This window comes from Diadema setosum, chromosome 5 (assembly GCF_964275005.1).
Source record: "Diadema setosum chromosome 5, eeDiaSeto1, whole genome shotgun sequence".
Lineage (NCBI taxonomy): Eukaryota > Metazoa > Echinodermata > Echinoidea > Diadematoida > Diadematidae > Diadema > Diadema setosum.
In genome coordinates, this window is record NC_092689.1 from 29,311,725 (window position 1) to 29,336,518 (window position 24,794).

At 41.3% G+C, this 24,794-nt stretch overlaps 1 protein-coding gene across 1 annotated transcript; it reads right to left on the reverse strand.

Annotated features, from left to right (window-relative positions):
- Positions 1-342: 342 nt before the first annotated feature.
- Positions 343-16,633, reverse strand: LOC140228824 (carbonic anhydrase 4-like). Its single transcript, XM_072309097.1, has 9 exons — positions 16,552-16,633; positions 8,839-9,003; positions 7,744-7,893; positions 6,508-6,656; positions 4,479-4,568; positions 3,769-3,835; positions 2,912-3,069; positions 1,591-1,758; positions 343-354 (listed from the first exon to the last, which is right to left on the reverse strand). The coding sequence occupies exons 1-9, from the start codon at positions 16,631-16,633 to the stop codon at positions 343-345; spliced, it is 1,041 nt and encodes a 346-aa protein (XP_072165198.1).
- Between the last annotated feature and the right edge of the window lie 8,161 nt (positions 16,634-24,794).

Here is a 24,794-nt window from a genome sequence, read left to right on the forward strand (position 1 = left end):
CCTCGATCATCAAAGGAATAAATGCACCTGTGGAATTCTTTTGTGCATCCCTAGAAAATTGACAACTGTTTGAATAATTATAGCCGTTTGGAACTGCAGCTCTCGAACCTCCTTGGTTGCATTAGATTTCTCACTAAATTATCAGTGCACAAAAATATGAAAATATAAAGAGTTTGGCCCTGCAGACTCACCTTGGTACAAGAGGATTTTGTTATATACCATACCTCTATAACGAGGTTCCATTATATATTGAGATGCTGCGATATTTGTCTGCCCACATCCTACTCATTGCACTTCTGATGCAATTCCCCCCCCCCCTCCCCGCTATTTCTTAAAAAAAGTCTAACTACACATCTGATACGAACGGTCATTGAAGGGCCATACAGGGTCAAAATAGCACCCCTATCAGTAGTCTTAACTTTAGTCATCTCCATCCAGTGGCGTATTTAGGGGGAGGGGCAAGGGGGGGGGCACGTGCCCCGGGCGCCACTCCTTGGGGGCGCAAAAAAAAAAAAGGAAGAAGAAGAAAAAAAGAAAAGAAGAAGAAGAAGAAAAAAACCTCGCCCGGAAGGGGGAGGGAGAAAGGGGGGGGGGGGGGGGGCAGAAAACCAAATCAAACAAGATAAAAACAAAACATGATGACGCGGACAAAATGACAATGTTTATTGTGTTCACAAAAAATTCCATGTTCTGTGAGCTGAAATACAAAAATTTTCGGCTCGCTCGCTGCGCTCGCTCGCCAAAATTTATATAAAAAAGAAGGTAAGAACAAAACGTGATGGTGACAAAATGACAGATGACACATGTCATTTTATATTTAGCAGGCAAAATGTTTCACGGAGCAGCGGCTGCAATTTCATTCGTTCTGAAGCGATCGCCAATTGGATCAAAAGAGGGCGTCAACGGTCTCGAACATACGGGGGGGGGGGGGGCGCAAAAGAACAACAACAAATCAAACAAGATAAGAACAAAACGTAATGATGACGCGGAAATATACAAATTTCGGCTCACTCGCTCGTACTAATTTAGAGTACATGTATTTTTTCAAGTCCTCAGTTTGTTGGTATAAATAAATCTATAAGGTCGTCAAAAAAAAAATCTATAAGGTCGTTACTATAATTGTGAGATTCAATGAGCAAAAAAAAAAAATGACAAGAATTCCATGTTTTGATAAGATAAGAACAATACGTGATGATGACGAGGACATTTACAAATTTCAGCTCACTCGCGCGCACTAATTTAGAGTATTTTTTAAAGTCCTCAGTTTTTTGGTATAAATCGATATCTATAAGGCTGTCACTATATCTTGATTAGAATTGTAAGATTTGGTAAGCAAAAAATGACAAGAATTCCATGTTTTGTAAGCTGAAATACAAAAATTTTCGGCTCGCTCGCTGCGCTCGCTCGCCAAAATCTATCAAAATTCATTACATTTAAATCACCCTCAAAAGATCCCTTTTAAGTGCTTGAAAAAGCATCATGTGGACTTTGTTTAAAGTCCCTACCGGGATGGGGGTGGGGTTGAACACTTTTTCAGAAATTAGGGGCGCAATTTTAGTGCTTGCCCCGGGCGCCGTTTTCCCTAGATACGCCACTGTCTCCATCTGCATCATCGTCGCAGGACGAAGAAGAATCCGAGGAAGCATCAATGCTGTAGCGCGTGACGGTCCGCCCGTTTAGAGCCTGTATGGGCCGGAAGTTGTTCACCATTTGCTCAGAACCGGCTTCGTCAAAGTAGAGGCAACGGAATGCTGCGATCTGCGTAAAAATGTCGGGAAGAAGTGTCGTCAAACTAATCTTGAAACTTCAGTAGACTTCTGTCACAAAGAACATAGAAACATAATTCTCATTTTTTCTCATCATAACAAAGCATTTTTTTTCTCGCCCCGGAGTAAATTTTCGTCATATTTGATTGTCTTTAAGACCTTGACATAAGAATACTCACTTAAAGAAGAGTTTCCACTGTTACATGACACAGCAGCTACATGTACATGTATAAGGTACTGAGAACAAAGTAGGCCCCTATAGGCCTACGCCTGTACCAACGTGTGTATACATCATGGAAAGTCTTACGAGTCGTAAGTTTCACTGTTTATTGTGATGAAATTTGAAGTAATTCCGAAGCCTTCCATTGCTGAGGAGAGTTGGTTTTTTTAAGCATGGTCCTTGAAATATTTGTGCAAACTTGCATGACAAAACATTTCTACTCTATAATGTCAAATAGACACAGTTGACTTGTACACGTACGTTTATGTGGAAACAAGTGTAAATCCTATGAGGATGGATGAACAGTACTGGGGGTGTTTCATCAACGCTTGTCAGCGCCGACAACTGTCGGCGCTGACCAATTTCAGCAAAATCCTTGGTTTTGATTGGCTGAGATGCTCTGGTCACTGACTGTTACTATGGTGATTCAAGTTGTCGGCGCCGACAAACGTTGATGAAACACCCCTCTGAAGTAAGGCAGTTGTAAACACCACATAGACAGGTTGCTACTTTTAATCATCTATTATTTAAATAGTTAAATAAAAATTTCATTGTTGGCATATTATTTAATTGTACTGTACCGAAATAAAACGTTTTGGAATATCCCATACTTATCATTCTTATTCAACACCGTGTCCATGACAACTCTTACAACGTTCTGATAGAGTTGCCCAAGAGGGCGTCAGTTTAAGTATCGAGCAAAGTTGGTTTTCAACCACTGAAATACGTTTTTACAACCACCTCCGAGTCCCGGATCAGAACTGTATAGACAGATAGTAGAGAAGATAGCAAAGTTTTCCTTCTGTAAATACTGTATGTTTATGGAATCAAGGAGCAATTCCCCAAAAGTCACATGGGTTAGAATTTTGTTTTTCGACAGTGTTTCTCTCATTATGGTAAATAAAATAATGGAATAGCTGTTAACCTGATTTTCGGAAATCTCGACTTGGTCAGCGAAGACTGTCCAGACCACGCTTTCGTCGCAAGTGGGCGTGGTCAGGGAGCCGTAGTAGCGAAAGAAGTCTTGTCGATTGTCAGGAAGAAGGTCGTCTAGAGAGAAATCTCCGGAAGTGGTAGTCTCGTCTCCTGTTGTCGTAACCGTACAAGGATGAGAACGGGCAGACGTAAATCTCAAAAAGTTACTTAAAATGGTTTATTTGTGTGTATGTGTGTATGTGGGTGTTTGTGTGTGTGTGTGTGTGTGGGGGGGGGGGTTGTTGATTCGCTGGCAGCGACATCGTATACCTTTTTTTTTTTCTGTGGGATGCCAACTCTCAAAGTGTCTTTGAGATGGCGTCATGCTACCACAATTCAGCGCCTTTCGGTGGTGGCATATAGAGTGTGAGAGTGTAATTGCTCCCAGGATGAACTGTGCCGTACGCATCAACCGTCTACGTTAACATTTTGTGGTAACAACAGAGCAGGGATGGTGAGACTATAATGGGGGCAGTTTGGCAACATCTATCCTGATGATATGATTCAATCATGAATTATTGTAACTCATCAATCACTGTTGTCGCTATGGCAGTAGGTAATGAACAAATTATGTTTTACAAGTGTTTCATTTGTTGCCATGGTAACTTCAGTAATTGTCACTTGAGGTAATTTGAAATAAGATGAGTATGGTGTATTTGATCTATTCTACAACTGACAACTCTTCAAGCGATTTAAAGTACAATGAGATTAGTATTAAAGTAGACATGTAATCATATACATGTATTATTCACTCCTTATTGCACATACCGTGTGCATCATGGGACGGTGAACGATGACGTCACTTACCAGACTTGGGGATATCTGAGAGGCTTTCGACTATGGCGTCAAAATTTTCGTTTGTCTTGTCTCCGATCTGTGGTAATTTGGGGTGGGATGGCAGAAATGCGATTCATTTGACTGCTGTGGGCTACTAAAGTTTAAAAATGCCACATAGGCCTACATACACACACACACACACACACACACACACACACACACACACACATGTAGACAAAATGATCTGAGAAAACACAAAGAAACATGAGGGTCCTTTAACACATCGTACACTCTTAGAACATCCGGGTCAGAACTGACCTGGAGCTGGGTCCGTTGGGGTCACACACCGTTCCGGGTCAGAAATGACAAGGAATGGGGTCAGATGTGACCCCATTTAGAGTCGATCATGAATTGGGTCAGGGTGACCCATTCGGGGTCTTCATGACCAAATTTCAAGTCATTTTTTACCCGGAACGATGTGTGACCCCAACGGACCCAGTTCCGGGTCAGTTCTGATCCGGATTTTTTTTAGAGTGTATATAAACGTATGCTTTGTACTACACGTGTGTTTGCATGAAAAGGGCTTTTGTTCTATGTGCACATGAAACCTAGAGCTGTATAAAAGCCCCAACGTCAAAACGTGTAATCAAGATTGTAGTGTGGAATTCGTTCGCGCATTTATAACTTGATTAATCAATCAAATAATTCATAAAATGAAAACAAAAAATCAACGTTCGTACCTCGATCATAATTGCTAAAACCGCTAGGCCATCGTTGACTTGCAAGGCTTCATCGGCAGTCAGACCAACTTTTCTGTGGACGATGTGCATCTGTAAGATAAGATTATGTAATAATTGAATAAACACGAAGATAAAACGTTAAATATGACAAAGACCGGAAAAGAACATTATTGCATTGATTTTGACGACACGTTAAAACAGGTCAAAAAAACTACAGGCGATCTTCTATACTCAGTTAATTTGTTCAGTATACCTGTAACATCGTTGTATTCATTACACTGATTCTTATCAGATGAGAATGTTCCCTGACAAGAGAAGACGTACCGATGATTCCAAGTGTGAACACATATCAAATCAGAACAGAATGTCTGAGCAGTTCAAATTATTAGGACCTCGGGAGGTATATCAAGGCATTGGAAATGTTTCAACAGATAAGCCTGAACACACCTTATGAAACTGACGCCACTATATATATAGGCCTACATGTATCAGAGAAAGTGTCGGTCTGGCAGGAAAATGTATTCCTTCGTGCCAATTTGTCAACCCTACTCCCGTTCTGACTCTTTACTCGTGATGAGGTAAGAAAAAACAACAACAGACCAATACATTTTAGTGAGTAACTTATATAGAAGCATCGACTTTGCACCCTTTGCCCTGTTAAGCTTGCACAAAGTCGACTTGGTTCATATTTTTGCGTTTCACCGATTCCAAATAGTGAACTTGAAGGAGACCTTCACTCTATTATGTACATATGATAATATGGTATTATATAATACATGTATATAATGACAATTTTGAGCAAAGAAATGGAAACCCATTTTCTTTGCTCAAAGTTTTCCCTATCTGTTTCTGGTCAGTTTTCCCTGTATTTGTTTTCATTATATATATATATATATATATATATATATATATATATATATATATATGTATGTATAATATATATATATATATATATATATATATATATATATATATATATGTATGTATAATATATATATATATATGTATAATATATATATATATATATATATATTTATTTATTTATTCATTCATTTATATTTATATATATATATACATATATACATATAGAATCTTGTAAATGACCACGGACTTGTGAAAATATGTCATGATATGTTAATGACGCAGTTATATCTATCACAATGAATATCCAATCTCAGACTGATTGGTCAATTACACTCTACCTGAAATACAATCTTGAAAGTCCCTAAATAGTTTTGAAACATATAAGGTATAATTAGATGTATCAACGACATTAGTATCCACATATTGTCTAGAATTAATGCCTCTCTAAAATGTTTAATGGTATGTAATTCTTCACTTTAATTGTTCTCGAGTTTTGATTTGAATTTTTAAGGCTGTTATCCTATAACTACGAAGAGCTTATAGTCACCTTAGTACATGATTGTATATGGAATTCAAACTTTTCTGTTTGACTATGACCTTTTATTTTCCATGATGCATCTGAATTTCTGTTTGTTTGAATATTAAGTTTGTATTTTCATCCTTCTTGATGAGGAGTGTTGTATGAATTTGAATTGAATTGTATCAAATATCATAAATACCAATGATATTTGGTAACTGATAAGCAGCTATAAAATTCTCACCCTTGTCAATGCGAATGATTAAGACATCATCGCTGAGTGACTGTCACTGTAGAATGATTTGATTAGAATTACCATCTTTTCCTTTATTAAAAAAGGATAATACATCAAAGGTTTCAGTGTGCTTCTGGAGTTAACGGGGGACATATGAGGCGAACCATCACTTCATGTCATTATCATGAGTGATTCTGAGTAAGATAATTGGTTTAAGAAATATGTGAAGCTTGATACAATTTCCTCATTGTTACAAGGATGCACCTGGTTTGATTAAAACTCACAACTACAGTGTATTAAACTTATTGATGTAAAGTGTAACTAAGGTGAACTTAAACATGTTTCTCAATAACAGAAGGATTTGTTTGTATGTGTGTGGGGGGGGGGGGGGTGTGAGGGGCTCCACAACACACCTCAGCGGGGTAGGTGACGCCATCCATCGAATGCTCGGACCCTTTGGTACTGTCACTTCCCCAGTGAAAGTGGAACTGTAGAGCCTGGTATTCACCCGGCAGTCCCCCGCCTTTGATGAAGTAGCTGTTGGATGGCAACGTCACTTGTACTGAAAAAAGAGAAAAAAGTATTTAGAGGAGATATGTGAAGTATCAACCGATGTAAGCAAACCTTATTATACACAAGAATCTCACTCGGATAATAATAATTGTATGTGTTGTAAATCCAAATACTTATACACAGTAACGCTCAGTTGTTGACTTCAATGAATTACATTATATCAAGTGGAAATTTCAGATTAGGAGAAGAGGAGAGGACTGTCTTATTACCCCCTCCTTTTCCCCTCACTCTTTCTCGCATGAAACATACACACACACACACACATAATAGTAATTATGATGTGATCAATTATGATATATTTATATATTGTATATAATATAAAATTTATGATGTTAGAATACGTAAATGATTATTACACATACATTTGTATCAGATCATAAAGTGATAAACTGACTGTCGTTACTGCGCAAGTTGATTGTCATCAGCTGTGTGTAAACACCTGCAGAGACTTACAGAAAATTTCTCGGGGGATCAGGAAATCATTCTTAGAATGAAATAAGAATAAGAAAACTATTCATATGTATTGTTGTTATACAATAAATATCAAAAAAGAAACGAAAACAAAGAAACCAAATTCTTATTGCCTGGTAGAGTGGTAACAACGTGCATTCAATCTATTTAAAGAAGTGAACGGCCCATTTATCTTAAGCCCCGGTCACACCGCCAGAACTTTGCTGGAGCGTTCCTGGAGCGGTGAAAAAAAAAAATTCATCACCGCTTGTTACCGTTCACCACCGTTTGACAGAAGTTGGCCTCCGTTAAGGCAACACCGTATACGCTCGGCCACCGCTGATGGTCCCTCCTACCGCTCCGAAAGTTTTGAGCTGCACAAAATATTGCGAGCGGTGAGGAGCGGACAATTTTCCGCTCCGGCAAAGTTCACCACCGCTCCGGCAAAGTTCACCACCGCTCCGGCAAAGTTCACCACCGCTCCAACAACGCCCAGTCAAAGTTTGGCACCGCTAGACGCAAGTTCGTGGACGCTTGGGTCCGCTAGGCCAACGCAGAAATCTTAAACGCTGGACCACCGCTGCTTCGCCAGCTTTGCCCGGGCGGTGATTAAACGTTGCACAAACTTTGGTGGAGCGGTTGTAAGCGTTTTACGAGCGGACACGGGATTGCTTGAACGGTGTCGGGCGTTGAAGCAGCGATCCATTGCGGTGATGAACTTTGGTTGGGCGTTGGTATGGAGGTGTCGGAGCGGGACCAGAATTTGGCTATAAATACTGGGAGAAATGGACCAGGAGCCCATTTGGAATTGAGCTGCCGTTGAGTGCAGACCTCATTTATATCGAATTTGCTCAAATGCTGAAGGAAAATACATAACAGTACTTTTTCACAGTTGTTAAATATTTCTTGACACAACCAGTGAAACAAATATTTACCTAACTCCATTGGTTCAGCTGCCTGCTCATAATGATCTTCTTGGAGGCTGCTTCCTTTCCGTCTCCAGCCTTCCTCTTCTAATTGTCCACGTGGCATGATGAACTTCAATTATCGACTTCTATCAAAAAAATCTATCAGAACTTCTATCAAAACTGATCCGTTCAGCTCCGTAGTCAAAAGCGGTATGCCGCTAAACCAACGTTAAACCCCCGCCGAGCCAACGCCCGCATGCGCAGCGCGCCGCTCTATCAACGCTCGCGTCACCGCTAAACCAACGCTCCCTACCGCTCGCTACCGTTAAACCAACGCTAAAGCAACGCCGGCTTCAGCGGTGCACCGCTAAGGCAACGCCCGTGTTTTCGATTTTTTTTCCCCCCATTTTGTGCGCGGTGACGAGCGTTGTCGAAATTCGGCCCCCTCTCCCTACTGTTCAAGGAACGCTCCAACAAAGTTCGGGCGGTGTGACCGGGCCTTCCGGAAATATCCATTGTTTAAAGAAAATGTGTGATACGAAATCATAATCAAACGCGAGAACTGCTGCATATGATTCGTCAACATTTTGAAGTAGGAAGTGAGACAGTAGTGTTGCGTTTTAAGGGAGTGACATAAATTAAGCGATGCTGCAAAATGTTTTCCATCACACTGACTAGAATGTGAACTCAATGTGATAACGTCCATTCGGTTTGTTTGTGTACATGCGTATATATTGTGTGTGTTATTTGCATATCTATGAAATAATGGCGCAAACAACCAAGTTTGTTGGCTATAATCATGATAATACCTACCAGAATGGCCGTTGTTTTTGATGTCCAAATTTCGTTCTTCATCGTACCCGTCGAAACAGAAGCGATCGGAAGTTGACTTTTGCGCTGCCGTGCTGCAGGACACGGCGATCGGCGACTGACTGCTCCCAGCGCAATTCGGGTAACTTGATGACCAATGAAGGGGTCCTATGGGTGAAAAACGACAGAGGAAAATCAAAATAAACTTGAACAGAACAAACAAGAGAGTACACGTTGTTGATAGGCAGATGTAGAAGTTAATTATTCAAATTCAAATTTAAATTCAAACTTTATTTTCACTTTTTATCAATAGAATGGACAAAGAAATATGATAAATCTGACACGCGTGTCGTTGAGAATATACATAGCCAGCCGGGGTTCATGTTTACATGATTATTACAACAACAAAAAAAGTATATCTTTCAATGGTGTCCATGATTCTGGATAGTATCCCGGATTCGGCGGTCTACACCCATAATTAACTCAAGTAAACATTCGATCTTTTGTAATAACTTGGACAAGGAATCCAGAGGGTTAACGCGTTTCATCAAAGGGGCCATCTGGGAACGAGTGGAGGGACCCATATTCGACAAGAAATGATGCCTCCGCTTCAACTTGTCGCACACGTGGGACCAGGCCATTCGGATAATCCAAGTCGTCTTTCGCGCGCTGGACACAAGAGATCTGCGACGCAGACGATATAGACGACACGCAGCCTCCCGGGTTGAACAATGGAGATAGCTGTTTCGCGCATGTGCAGAACACCATTTTTGGCTTAATTAGCGTCGTCCAAGCGTTTGCGTCGCAGATCTAAAGTTTAAATCTAAATTTTACACAATATAAGGTCTCTCCTATACGAGATGTTCCTTCGCTCGAGGAAGGCACTTCACCTGTGTAGAATCTATGCATGTCTTCTTTTGCTCTACTTCCTTGAGCACCAATTTCATGCATTCTTATGGTGAGGCTGCCATGTCATCATCCTTGTTCAGTGCAATTTGTTATAGATTTTGAAAACATTCTTATTCCTCATCCCAATCACTATAAATTCTGAAACTCTGTACTCAGTATGACTAATTTATAGTTGTTCAAATGTCATGTCAACCCATTTCATGTCAATACATGTTCTACATGAGAATGCATTTTGCATACATTGGTTGTTGCTATCGTACGTTTATGTCGGGCAAGCCGCAGCCAAGCCCCGGGAAAATTTTCTGGTCATTGGGGAAAGTCTTTGTTTTAAAGGTATGCATAAAATGTAAAAATGTTACTAAAACGGGAAATTGATAATTGGCGAAACTTCGCTTCAAGTGAGTTTATTTCCCGTTCATTCATTTCATTGTATTGTCAAAATTATTGTTGCGTCCTTCATCATCATTCTTATGCTCTCGGGTCTTCGAATATTATTAACATTAACATGATTAGCATCTTCTAATACATGTATTATACTTGGCAGTTCTAGTATATACTGGCTGATTTATCATGTTTATAGTCTACATAATGTGCTATCCCCTCCATCAACAACATCCCCAACGCACACACATATAGGGGCGCTGTGGCATAGTGGATAAGACTCTCGACTCCCAATCGGAGGACCCGAGTTCGAGTCCCGCCCAGCGCTTACGTCCTTGGACAAGATGTTTTACCCACAATGTCCCTCTCGACCCAGGTGTATAAATGGGTACCTGGCAACGCTAGGGTAATAATAATGGCAGGGCCCTCTGGTAAAGCAGTGGCAACATGGGCGTAAATCCCGGGGGGGATGGGGGGATATATCCCCCCCTGAAATGGAGGAGGGGGGGATGGCCTGTACAATCATCCCCCCCCCCCCTGAATTTTGAGGGGAAAAAATGGAGGAAGCAGAAATGTGATTGTATAAATTTTGGCATACTGCATGACGTTTGTACGCCGGCCTCCAGACAGGTAACAGAGCTGAACAGTATTCTATCTTGTAGGAAAATGTATAATTTTCTCAAGCGCTCGCTCGCTTCGCTCGCTCGCGAAGAAAGTAACATCAACATACACTGTAAGGTATGGCTCAGGCGTTGACAACGTCAAATAGTATAGGTCTACATATAAACATGCTATGACGCGAGTATTCACTAGGGACCATCTGCAAAATATGTACGAACACATACAAACAAACAATAACAACAACTTTATCGCCATAATTGAATCCCCTCCATTTCCTGAATCATTCCTGAGAAACGACAGTGACTGATGACTCAGTCAGGATACATCTATGGGCATACCAAGGGAAGATCAGGGACGTCGAATCTATGGGGGGCAAAGGGGCATTTGCCCCGCCCCAAAGGAAGTGTTTAGACAGACAAATCATTTATCCCCCAAGCAATTCCCGAGATGAGGACAAATCTCGAACTTTCTTAGTGGAAAATTGTCCAAATATCGCCAGAACTATGCACCAGATCGTTGTATTGCAATCATGAACATGCAAAAGGTCCGCTATACAGGATAAGGGATAAACTTTGTACACTTTTGACATAGACGTATATTTCCTAATTTATCAAAGAGTGTGCAGCAGATCTTTCACTTAACAAAAGCAACCTCGATGGGGGGGGGGGGGATGGTTCTCAAATAAAAGTGGGACAAACAAAAGCGAAAAATATAGCTACAAACGGCAGTTTTTGGAGTGTAAAATGTTAAAATTTTAAAGCTCGCTCGCTCCGCTCGCTCGCATTTAACCGCTATGCCATTCTCCTGATGTTGCTGCCAGTGATTGACAGCAGGTGCACCCGGTGCGCCCCCCTTAATTTCTAAAGTGAAAATATAGCTACAAACGACAGTTTTTAGGACTGGAAATGTCAAAATTTTCAAGCTCACTCGCTTCGCTCGCTAGCATTTAATCAGTATGCCATTCTCCTGATGTTGCTGCCAGTAATTGCCGGCAGTTGCGCCCGGTGTGCCCCCTTAATGTCCAAAGCGAAAAATTTACAGCCACAAACGGCAGTCTTTGGACTGTAAAATGTCAAAATTTTCAAGCTCGCTCGCTCCGCTCGCTCGCATTTAACCGCTATGCCATTCTCCTGATGTTGCTGCCAGTAATTGCCGGCAGTTGCACTCGGTGTGCCCCCTAAAAAAATAGCTACAAACGGCAGTTTTTAGACTGTAAAATGTCAACATTTTCAAGCTCGCTCGCTCCGCTCGCTCGCATTTAATCGCTATGCCATTCTCCTGATGTTGCTGCCGGTGATTGTGAGTATAGCTACAAACGGCAGTTTGGGGACTGTAAAATGTCAAATTTTTGAAGCTCGCTCGCTTCGCTCGCTCGCATTTAATTATTATTCCATTCTCCTGATGTTGCTGCCAGTAATTGCCAGCAGTTTTCGCCCGGTGCGCCCCCTTAATTTCCAAAGCGAAAAATATAGCTACAAACGGCAGTTTTTGGACTGTCAAATGTCAAATTTTTGAAGCTCGCTCGCTTCGCTCGCTCGCATTTAATCATTATGCCATTCTCCTGATGTTGCTGCCAGTAATTGCCAACAGTTTTTGCCCGGTGCGCCCCCTTAATTTCCAAAGCGAAAAATATAGCTACAAACGGCAGTTTTTTTTACTGTCAAATGTCAAAATTTTGAAGCTCGCTCGCTTCGTTCGCTCGCATTTAATCATTATGCCATTCTCCTGATGTTGCTGCCAGTAATTGCCAACAGTTTTTGCCCGGTGCGCCCCCTTAATTTCCAAAGCGAAAAATATAGCTACAAACGGCAGTTTTTTTTACTGTCAAATGTCAAAATTTTGAAGCTCGCTCGCTTCGCTCGCTCGCATTTAATCATTATGCCATTCTCCTGATGTTGCTGCCAGTAATTGCCAGCAGTTTTCGCAGTTTTTGCCCGGTGCGCCCCCTTAATTGCCAAAGCGAAAAAATACAGCCACAAACGACAGTTTTGGGGACTGGAAAATGTCAAAATTTTCAAGCTCATTCGCTTCGCTCGCTCGCATTTAATCATTATGCCATTCTCCTGATGTTGCTGCCAGTAATTGCCAGCAGTTTTCGCCCGGTGCGCCCCCCCCCCCTTAATTTCCAAAGCGAAAAAATACTAGTACAGCCACAACGGACATGTGGGACTGTAAAATATCAAAATTTTCAAGCTCACTCGCTTCGCTCGCTCGCATTTAATCGTTATGCCATTCTGATGTTGCTGCCCGATTGCCGGCAGTTGCGCCCGGTGTGCCCCCATAATTTCCAAAGCGAAAAAAATACAGCCACAAACGGCAGTCTTTGGACTGTAAAATGTCAAAATTTTCAAGCTCGCTCGCCCCGCTCGCTCGCATTTAACTGCTATGCCATTCTCCTGATGTTGCTGCCAGTAATTGCCAGCAGTTGCGCCTGATGCGGCCCCCCTTAATTTCCAAAGCGAAAAAGTATAGCTACAAACGGCAGTTTTTAGACTGTAAAATGTTAAAATTTTCATGCTCGCTCGCTCCGCTCGCTCGCATTTAATCGCTATGCCATTCTCCTGACGTTGCTGCCAGTGATTGACAGCAGTTTTTGGACTGAAAAATGTCAAAATTTTCAACGCAAAGAGATTTCACCGTAGGAGGGGGAAACCCCCCTACCATACCCTCCCCCCTCGCTTGATTCGTTCCCTCACATAACCGCTCCTCCTAAGATCAAATCCTGTCTACGCCGATGATAGGCCCCATTATTTAGTAGGCCTTCACAGTGATGTCGCACAGCAAGAGCTGAAATACCACGATTTTGTCATTCAATAATATGTTGTGAATATTTCATTTTCTTATTGTTTTTTTAAAGAAAAGAAAACAAAATTTTCACCACAAGTGAGCACCAGATCGCTGAATTTCAGGTCTGAAAATGCAAAATCTTCCTCGTGTGGGAGAGGGATACCCCCCCCCCCCAATACACACCCTTCCCCCGTTCGGTCGTTCCGCTCCCCTTCACAGATATTTCCACACACACAAAAAAAAAAATGTTTTCATACTTTTAAGGTCTGATTTTCCGCCGAAAGTCGTCTGACAAGCAAAAAAAAAAAAAAAAAAGAAGCAACAAGAACAAAAAGTCTTTATGTTGTTGCTGCCACTTTTCTCCCACTTTATATTTCATGCAAAAGAGTGGGGCATCCGATCCCTGTAAAGTGTGTGTGTGTGGGGGGGGGGGGGAGGGGGGCACAAAGCTTCTCCCCCCCCCCCCAAAAAAAAAAAAAAAAAAAAAAAAAAGGCTGCGCCGGTCCGGTTATGGGCTTGTAATCGTGGTGATGGTGACCATCCCCCCCACTCCTCAGTATGGATTTACGCCGTTGAGTGGCAACACTGAAGAGGCTTCCCTGGGTAAATAAGACCTTATTATTATTATTATTATTATTATTATTATTATTATTATTATTATTATTATTATTATTATTATTATTATTATTATTATTATCTATATACATATAGACATTGCCACACACGCCTCCGATACAAATCAGTGAAATACTTACGTTATGATAGCTGAAATGCAAAACGGTGAGATAATGACTATCATCATGTGGACATTGATAGCGCATTACTGTTATCATATACGAGAGTACATAGCAAAAACTGACCAGATATAATGATACGTTAGAGTATAGCAGTGACACGTATAACGGTTTTTCTTCTTCCTTTTGAGAAACGTGGAAACGATAAGGACAAATGAAACCTTCGTAATAACATGAAATAGTACCTTGCTGTAAAGGGAGAGATATATATGTAGGTATATAGGCCTAGGTGTACATACATACGTAGGACTACATGAATGTAGGCCCTATACATGTAGTAACGAGTCGGTCAACATGACGTTTTGCTGCTGGCAAAATGTCTTCTGAGGAATTGACATTGGGAGTAATAGTACATCAAATGGTCTGCTCTGAAATTTGAAAGAATATCCTATATTGAATGTATCCCTAGCTACAGTTTTCAGTTATAGAAATCATGAACGTATTAAGGAGCCTGCAGTGTGATTTTACGGCAGACTAAAATGAGTTTGAAGCGGGGAGCGGACATCGAACAGGAATGAAAAGTGGATGTAGGAATGGAAAGGTGTGGTAACTCGTTGATGATGTTCTCTAAGCAAGGATTACACAATTTTTTTGGACAGTAATTTCACAGGTTATCTATGATTCCAAAATACGTGCCCCACCTGGTAACGCATTCTGCACTTTTGAATCTGCGATGATAGCAGGTAAAGTAGCATTTAACCTGGATGGCAACAACCAATAAACAATACTCTTGTTTTCCGCCGTGATAACGGCTGATAAAATGTTCTAAATATCATACGTATATATTCTAATTCCTTAACCAATGCAATGACGCCAAAAAGTTTGTGGTGTGGGATGAATTATGATACAGGCCCTACTGTATAACACAATGAAATTCTGTAACTCCAAGACCATTCCCAAAGATCAACCACTCAACAGTTCATTCAAACAGTGAACCCTCCCCTTTGTACCCCTTCCGACCTCCGACCAGTCTTGATACACTTTTACTCGATTACCATGCTTGTAAAAGTTTATACATACCGTGCGCTCCGTCAGAATAATCCCACGACGACCCTGTTTGTGATTTGAAGAAGTGAAACAAAACAAACAAGAGAGTTGAAAGATGGAAAAAGTGGTGCTGTATTTGCATGGTATAAAGCTGGAAAATTAAGATCTAGCGATACTTAACAAAGAAGAAACAAGAAGAAAATACGTGGGCTTGCATAATTCACATTATTTTCAACAATCATGTCAATGAAGATATGATTTGTGAATTATTCTATATTTGTTCGGTATTATAAGCCTACATCCTGCCTCCAGTTGGCTGAAATATACAAAGTTAACCACGCCTCTCTTCTTTTTTTTATAACTCGTATCAAATGAATTGATCATTTATTGAGAAACTGTTCTATTTATTCACTTTAATGTTTCATCAATAAAATAGGGGAACGTGATGCAATATGTGATATAGGGACCTATAGGTCCCAATTTTTCAATTATTTTTGCAATACTTCTTATTCCATCAGAAGTGCTAGGTGAAGAGGATTAGAATATTCCCGGAAATTCTGGATTCTACAAATTGCAAAGCTGTGTAATGTTTAAGCTGACAATACTGCCGTTCTCCTTGCACTCAAAATAACGCGTTCAGAATCGAGCGATTTATAGGGTCGCGATCCAAATCACACAAATACGCATAATATAGTACAATCGCAAGTAAAACGTATAGAGAGGAAAAAGACATGAAAACAATGTCAAATTGAAGGTACACTAGCAGCCGGAAAACTACGAAAAATTGAAAAAAAAAGATAAATAATTCGAAATGCACGGGATCATCGTCATAAGCAGAGCTTGACTAGGACGATGGTCGCCAATGACTCTCAAGGACCAGTAGTGGCTGTATGTAACTCAATCATTAAGCATGAATACAAGTTTTGATGTTGATAGTTTGATACCCGAAAAATAGGACAATAATTGTTAGATGATGACGAATTTCCTTAAAGCGTTGCGATGAGCGATAACTCTGTTTCGTGAAAATAATATATGAAATTCTTAGATATAACTTCATTACGCTTAGACAGATTTTCGCATTCGGTGTATATAGTTTCAGCTGATTTTGTCCTTTTTTTTCGCGGTCAATTTGTGGCTCTTCACTTCGTCGAGACAACATCTGTCAGAAAACCCAGTGGTGACTAATTAATACTTATAACACGTCAAACAATAAAACTATGATTAACTCATCCATTACCTTGCACCCCGTAATGCGATGACCCAAAGGCGATGGCTGCTGCCACGAAATATAGCGGCAATGAAAATTGCAAGCAGGCCATGGCTTGGTGTAAACAAGGGAAGGTGTAAGCAGCGTGAAGACAAAGTCGGGAATTAAACAGCTAATGCATCGCGGACCCACATTTTATATACTTTGACTCACTGGGAATCTATCATACTGAAGATAAAATGGGGGATGTGGGAGGAGCTTCAACCACCAAGGCTTGTAAAAGTGTTCGTCCTGGAAGGGCACACGTAGGTTGTTACACTTATCCATTCACCTTAAAGCCGATAACCTATTGAACACATAATAGTTCAAAGTAATCATACTCCAGTAGTCATGGCGTCACTCCGTACCAGCTACCACGGTCTCTTTCTGTGAGTTATATATACATAATGTATACACGCACACAGTATTATATATATATATATATATATATATATATATATATATATATATATATATATATACATATATATATATATATATATATATATATATATATGTATAATATTTAATATATATTACGTATATATATATATCATGTATATATGCATACGTATATATTATATACGTATGCAATCTCAATCAGCATGAGCAGAGGTGAAAAGGTCAAGTCTAATCTGGTGAATGTTATTATCATGACGTGTATATAAAATTGATTTGTACAGTTGTATCTGGTGCACTCCCTGACTGACTCATTTGCGCATCTGTGTTTGTCTCAGTTTTGTATTTTACCTTTTTCCCCATTAACTGCGCTAGATAAGTTGATTAGTAGTACTTTCAGTTACAACAACAACAATAACAATAACAATAACAATAACATATCTTATTTACCCAGGGTATAGCCTCTTCAGTGTTGCCACTACTGCCCTACCAGAGGGCCTCTTATCATTACCCTATAGCATTGCCAGGTACCCATTTATACACCTGGGTCGAGAGGGATATAGTGGGTAAAAACATCTTGTCCAAGGACGTAAGCAGTGGGCGGGATTCGAACTCGGGTCCTCCGATCGGGAGTCTTATCCACTATGCCACAGCGCCCCTAGCCTTTAAACAAGGCGACTCGCTCTGCGTGCCCCCGTATAGCGCGTTTACCCCACAAACCTGTTGGCCGGCGAGTGGAGCGAGCCGCCTTTATCCACTCGTTCAGCTCAGGGATGTGTACTTTTGTCGTTGTTGTTGCTTTATATTCTTTGACAAATTTGCGTACAAATTTGACGCAGAAAATACACACGGCACCAAGGCAAGCCGCGCGCGCTTGCTAACAAATTTGTACGCAAATTTGTCAAAGAATATAAATTTGTTAGCAAGCAAGCGCGGGTTGCCTTGGTGCCGTGTGTATTTTCTGCGTCAAATTTGTACGCAAATTTGTCAAAGAATATAAAGCAACAACAACGACAAAGGTACACATCCCTGATGAACGAGTGGATAAAGGCGGCTCGCTCCACTCGCCGGCCAACAGGTTTGTGGGGTAAACGCGCTATACGGGGGCACGCAGAGCGAGTCGCCTTGTTTAAAGGCTACAGCGCCCCCTGCCCCCTCCCCCCCCCCCAAAAAAAAAGCCTCCAGAAAAATTAATGTTGAAATCGAGTATCTTTATTCATAATTATAATGCTTTTTTAACGTTTATAGGGTTAACAACGTAATCTTATGTTAAGTTCTCTTACATTCTGATATTCATATATTCTTTGTTATATTATAACAACAGCAACAACAACAACAAAAAAGAGATCATGCGGCTTACAGCTATCAGCGCAATCTTTTCTTCTTTTTTTTTCACATGCTCCGCGTCAAGAAAAGGTCAGAATGATATGCAATTGCACTTGAATGGCAAGCTAAATAGACAGAAACCGCAAAACCTAAACAAATAAAGGATGTTAATGTATGACGTTTATAGATTATGGCATAGAATAACTTTTTATTGTTACAAAGTAGCACTTACGAAACACATATAGGTGATTAATCAAGGGAAAAAAGCGAAATGTCCGGAGAAATCATTGTTCAGCGCCAATGAATGAGTTATCAAATATCAATAATGGCGATAATAGTGCACTTACGTCTAGACACCGTGAGGTGGCTCTCAACAAACAGGTATTCAGGAATACCTAAAAATAGGAAATAAGTAGGTATTCAAATTAACGTAGTGAGTGCAACATGATATCTGCTTGTATATTTTGGGTCATGTGAAACTTACCAAATTAATACCCACCGAATTGATTTGTCTTTCCACTCCGCGGTTCACCAAAGTGCATCTGATCTTTTTTTTTTTTTTAAACTGTTTATAACAAGGAACAGTTTTGGACTCCACAGAAACTTAGTTGTAATATAGATCATGCCGATAGTATGTGGATGTGAATAGTTTACAATAATGGTTATACATTTTCTATGAGTACTTCTAAAGGCACCGAATATCGAGTAAGGTGATTTATTTGGGGCTACAGTAAAGTACGGAACCCAAGATGCGGGGAAACTTATTTGAGTCTACAAAAATATACCAAGCAGAGTCATCCACATCACCACAATCTTATACAGTGTGTGAAAACAATTGTCGTATGGGACATCGCTATTGTAAGGGTTGTAATCTGGCTTGTTACGAGTTGTAACGGTACTGTTTCAACCACAAACTTGCATCGCGATAAAAAAAAACAACAACAACAAACAAAAACCAAACAATTTAATTGCACGAGTTACTCTGGTATTATACAGGTATCGGGAGAAAAGTTGAGTCACTCCGCGCAATAAAACGAATGACACAAACCATTTTCGTAATGGAGTATCTAGCACTACATTATATACTAACTCCTTTCTTGTCGGTTTCTTTTTTAAATTATTACAGTTTGTTGACAAAACTTTCTCTATTCACAAGAAACTGGTAAATTTCATCAAAATGTCCACACCAAAATTGTGTAAACCCTGTTGACTTCTCCACACCGTGCATTCACAACGAACAGGAAGTTACAACCGAGCAAGCACGAAGCACAACTCGATGTATACAAGCAGCTTCTACATCGTCGCAGAATAACGTTATCTTGGCCGACAGAGAACATGTGGGGGAAACCGACCACTTATTTCACAACTTCCGTAAAAACGAGGGGGCATACGGACTAAGCAATGGAAATAAATTATACGATGTCATCGAATATAATATCATGCTAACAAAGCGCCTAGTGAATAGGAAATTCTATGTTCTTGTCAATCCTTACATTTTTGAATAAACTGTAAAGTATGCAAGTAGTACCCGAAACGACGAGAGAGAGAGAAAAAAAGTAATAAATCTAATACCGGTACTCGACCTGTAACACACCACATTACTCAATGTCGATACACTCATTAATAGTCTTGAAATCGTAACGCAAGAGGCATATGCTGGTATGGTTGGTATCTTCATTATCTTTGACCAAAACTATCATGTGGTTTAAACAGATAAAAAGAAAAGCTTTTACATTAGAACAATATAAACAACCATAATTTAATTTTGTAAAGAAAACACTGTGGACCCTTAATTGCCATTGCTCGATGGTTTATTTCTGCCTGCAGGGATGATTGAATGTAAATCACATATATAGTATACACAAATTGTCATGTTTAACAATAAACGCTAACAGTATGTTTGAACACATAAATTGAACTAAACAATATGCTCACTAAAACAATGTTTGAGCACTCAACCATATGCTCATTGCTCACTCAATAATATGCTGTAATGATCAACATTTTATCTATGGCTCAACTGCTGATAACACGGCCAGTTAGATTTAAAACGTCAACTATGGAAGAGCATTTGAAGCTCAGCACTAATATAACCATTTTGCTCTTCTCATCAATGTTCTGAAAACTACCATTAAAGGTAGAGATTAAACCAGTTGGAGCATTTGAATCAATGAATAACTGTTAGCAACCATGGTAAAACATATTTGTCTCGGGTTTGGGTTGTGTAGTCACTTGCTGGGCGATCGTAACTCGTCCCAGCATGCAATTACGCCAACGGGATGGTGCTAGCTTTTATTTTTTTATGAAGCATAGGGGCCCAGAGAAGTTTAATGCCACCTTCACAACCTCGCACGATATTGCCGCTTACTGGCCAGCCCAGGTACAACCAAAGGTGCTCATGCAAATGAGCAAGCTGCCCAATCCGGCCCAACCTCCCACCATAATGCAAGCTGACGGGCTAGCCTAGGCACCCCACAAAGCAAGAACACACTGCTCATGGGAATGAGCAAGCTGCCCAATCCAGCCCAACCTCCCACCATAATGAAACTTAATGGGCTAGCCCAGCACCACGAGAGACAGAACGAACGACCAAACAGACAAACGCACTACATAAGGACAAAAGATGCTCATGGAAATGAGCGGCTGCCCAATCCAGCCCAACCTCCCACCATTACATAAGCCAGCGGGCTAGCCCGGGTGCCCCATGAATGTGCTCATGGCAGTGAGCAAGCTGCCCAATCCAGCCCAAACTCCCATTATAACGAAAGCTGGCGGCTAGCCCAGGTACCACCAAGATGGACTGGCCATGGTACAACATAATGCGTTGTGACTGCGAGCGGGCCAATTGCCCCAACTTCTCACCCTATATTAAAGTATTGGCTGGCCATGGTGGCCAAGGCTATGGTCACAACCCCCAAAATCAGCCTGCTCGGCGACCGGTCGGCGAGTTTTATAGCTAAAACCGGTCGGAGAACGACCGGTGACCGACCAGTGACCGACCAGGCGCCGCTGATTTTTAGGGCATCGGTCGGTCGCCGCTGAAGTTTTAACGCAGAGTTAAAATTTCAGCGGCGACCGACCAGTTTTCACTCGCTGCCCAAAATACGCTCGGTGTCCGAGCAGGACCCGCCCATATCCTGACCTAATCGAGCGGTCGCTGCCGAACGATTTAGGGAACAAAAATAATAGAGATAAAAATGACAACAGCACAGAAGAAAACCAAAGAGAATAGATCGAGCGGTCGCCGTCGAGCGATTTGGGGACTAAGAATGTTAAGATAAAAATGACAGAGGCACTGAAGGAAATCAGGGCCTAGATGGAGAAGATAATCTAGGGCAATGTGGAAGAAGCTGCAGGGGGAGGGATAAGAGGCAAGGAAACCCCACCAACATATCAGCATCTCAACATCTCGGCAACCAACATGAGGGACATTGAAGTCAGAGGCAACCACTTCGGGGCAAAAGAGATGAAAGCTAAAAGTTAGTGTCGATATGTTGACGTAGTAAAATATGGTTTGGTTACCTTATCATTCATTAAATGCCTATTGATCGAAGAAGAAATGAATAACAAGAGATGGGGAAAATCAAAATATGAAATCAAATAGGAATAGAAAACACTGTAAAATATAGAAGCAAAAAAGATATTTTGGAAAATTCTAATCTATTCTAATCTTTGTTCCATCTTGGGTGTTCCTCCCTTTTGTTTTATTTCCTAATTTCTAGTTATCTGTGGTATCACATGGCGGAGTTTTGTTAGTTGATAATTTAACTATTAGATGTTTTGCCTCAAGTTTTCTCTTAATCAATTAATCAATTAATTAACACATCACAAATCACATGGAACATTAATAAACACAGGTAGCTCGTGAGAAATTTCCGGCAGAGACCGGCGGGTGGCCGCCGGTACGCCTACGGGTCACCGGTAGATAACCTATCGATCACCCGTCGGTCGCTGAGCAATTTCGTAAAAATCGGCCGGTGGCCGGTGGGAGATCGTCCAGTTGCCGATGGGGCATCGCTCGGTGACTGCTCGGACTCTGCTCGTTGTAGATCCCTACACTTCGCCAAAATTTTACTGAAATCGATCGGTGACCGACGGGAAATCGACAGGGCGCTGCTCGGTCATCGCTAGGATTTTACAGCCTGCTCAGCATCTCCAAAAACTGCTGAGCGGTGCCAAAATTCCAGCAGCGACCGAGCAGGCTACAAATCGGTCGGTCGCCGCTCTGAGTTGTGACCGTAGTAACCGAGGTATGAGCGAGTAGCACCATCCTGCCCGAAAACTTGAGCCCTAGCTGGCACTCAGTGTAATGCACCTCTTTGCCAGGTGCTTACTAAGGCACATCATATATTTTGCTTTATGCTGACATAACTATCATTCAACACAATATCGCATAAGAATGCCCTCCATGCTTCCCAATGGGTTGGGTGGGAGGGACTTAAAACGTTGTTGCCTGGGGCAAAGTGCATCGAACAATGGCGGTACGAAGGCCGACATGGCCAATTTGCTATGGTAACTTTAGGTTCGCCGAGCACGTCATTGCAGCTTGCCAATTTGGCGTGTAAACGCCTTACAGATTAAATAAAGCTGGAGGGGTTCCCTTGCCTCTCCCAAAATTTACTGATCAGCCTATTATGATCCGGTAATTTTATAAGGACATGCCTGCCTTGATACCGCGCCGCATTTGATAATCGCTAATCGGGCCATTTTTAGGACATTATCCTTAGGCCTGCATGGTGAATCTTCTGTATTGTACATCCCATGATTGCATTCAGTTAATGTTTGTCAAGCAAGAGCTTGCTAATGATCTCACTGATGATGATGATAATTTAGTATGAAGTTGAGCACCTTAAGTTACTGCATGAACATTGCAGTAACTTTAAATGAAGAATTCGCTTTACTTCTTTTTACCTTCATTGTGTTGTCTTATAGGAAAGCAAGTTTAATGAAATCAATCGTATATCAAACCACATATTCAACTGTTTATCACATCAGACTTGAAATTGAGAAGCCGACTTTGACCTTTGACACTTAACCTACACAAATTGTGCTTGTCATGTTGATTGTATTGTACACTCTCCCTGTGAACACATACAGTGTACACATTTTGTGTAATCTACAACAATGCAGCACTGTCAACACTGTACACTCGTGTTGGAGTTTGTGCTACACCAGTGCAGCCATTACGCCATTTTTTATACCAACTTGCGCTGCGCAGCAACACCTCGCCATCAGTTTTATTACATACACTCTTATTTCGCTACTTACATCAGGTGTGCTCTTACAGATTTCAGAGTGCTTGAGGAATCCAGCAAAAGTGATATATTCATCGCAAGTGTTAGAGTCTGAGATGTTACTGTCAATAATATCTACAAACCTCCCAGTCGTACTTGGCCTTCCCCTGCACGGAAAATCAATTTCCACCCAGGATTGCATGTTGGTGATTTCAACAGCCACCACTCTTCATGGGGTTATTCCAAAGATAACATGGCTGGCGAACAGCTTGATGCTTGTGCTTTTGCCTGTGACCGCTTCCTTCTTCATGATGCCAAGCAACCCGGCACCTTCTATTCCAGCCATTGATAGAAGGACTTCAATCCAGACCTCTGCTTCCTGTCCAAATCTCCCAATGGAGCTCATATTCATGCCTCTCGAAAGATACTCCCTCACTTCCCTCTTAGCCAACACAGACCAGCTGTGATTCACATCGGTATAGAGATTCCAGTGGTATAATCAAGACCACGATCTGCCGTGCTGGAACTTCAGGAAGGCTGACTGGGAGTCCTACACCACAGAGGTGAAAGAGCAAATCACCGATCTGAACCCTTTTTGTAAGAATTACTCTTCATTCTGCAAAATCCTGAAGGATACAGCGAAGAAACACATCCCACGGGGTTTCCACAAATTGTACAACCCTTGCTGGTCTTCAATATCAAAAGAGCTTCTCAAACTATTATGAAACCTCTGGAGACTCAGACATTGCTTTGGAACTCCTTGACTCTCTTGACACAGCAAGACAACACGCTGGCAGGAAACGGAAGGCCTAAATTTCACGCACTCTAGTAGGAAGGCATGCGTGGAATCTTCTCAGGCACCTTGGCGCAGCATTCCCTGCCCGCAGCACAAGCCACCGTAGGTAACAGCCAATGCCGTTGCCACACGCCTACTTCGCAACTCTAAGGTACCAAGTTTCAAGGAGACGCGCCAAGAAGTCCCTAGGAATCTTTCAGCAACCTTCTCGTCCTCCCCGAAAAGCAGTCCACTTGCCAAACCCTACACCAGAAGTGATATAGATAGTGACCTTTCATCTACCAAAGCAGGCAAAGCAGCAGGAGCTGATGGTATCTATCCAAGTTCTTGAAAAACCTTGATCCTAATGCTCGTGCCTGGCTGGCTTCTCTCTTCACAGTCATTCACTCAACCGCTGTTATTCCAAAGATCTGGTGAGAGGCAAAGGTCATCGCAATCCTGAAACCTGGCACGCCTGCCGATGATCCTGCTGACTGCCG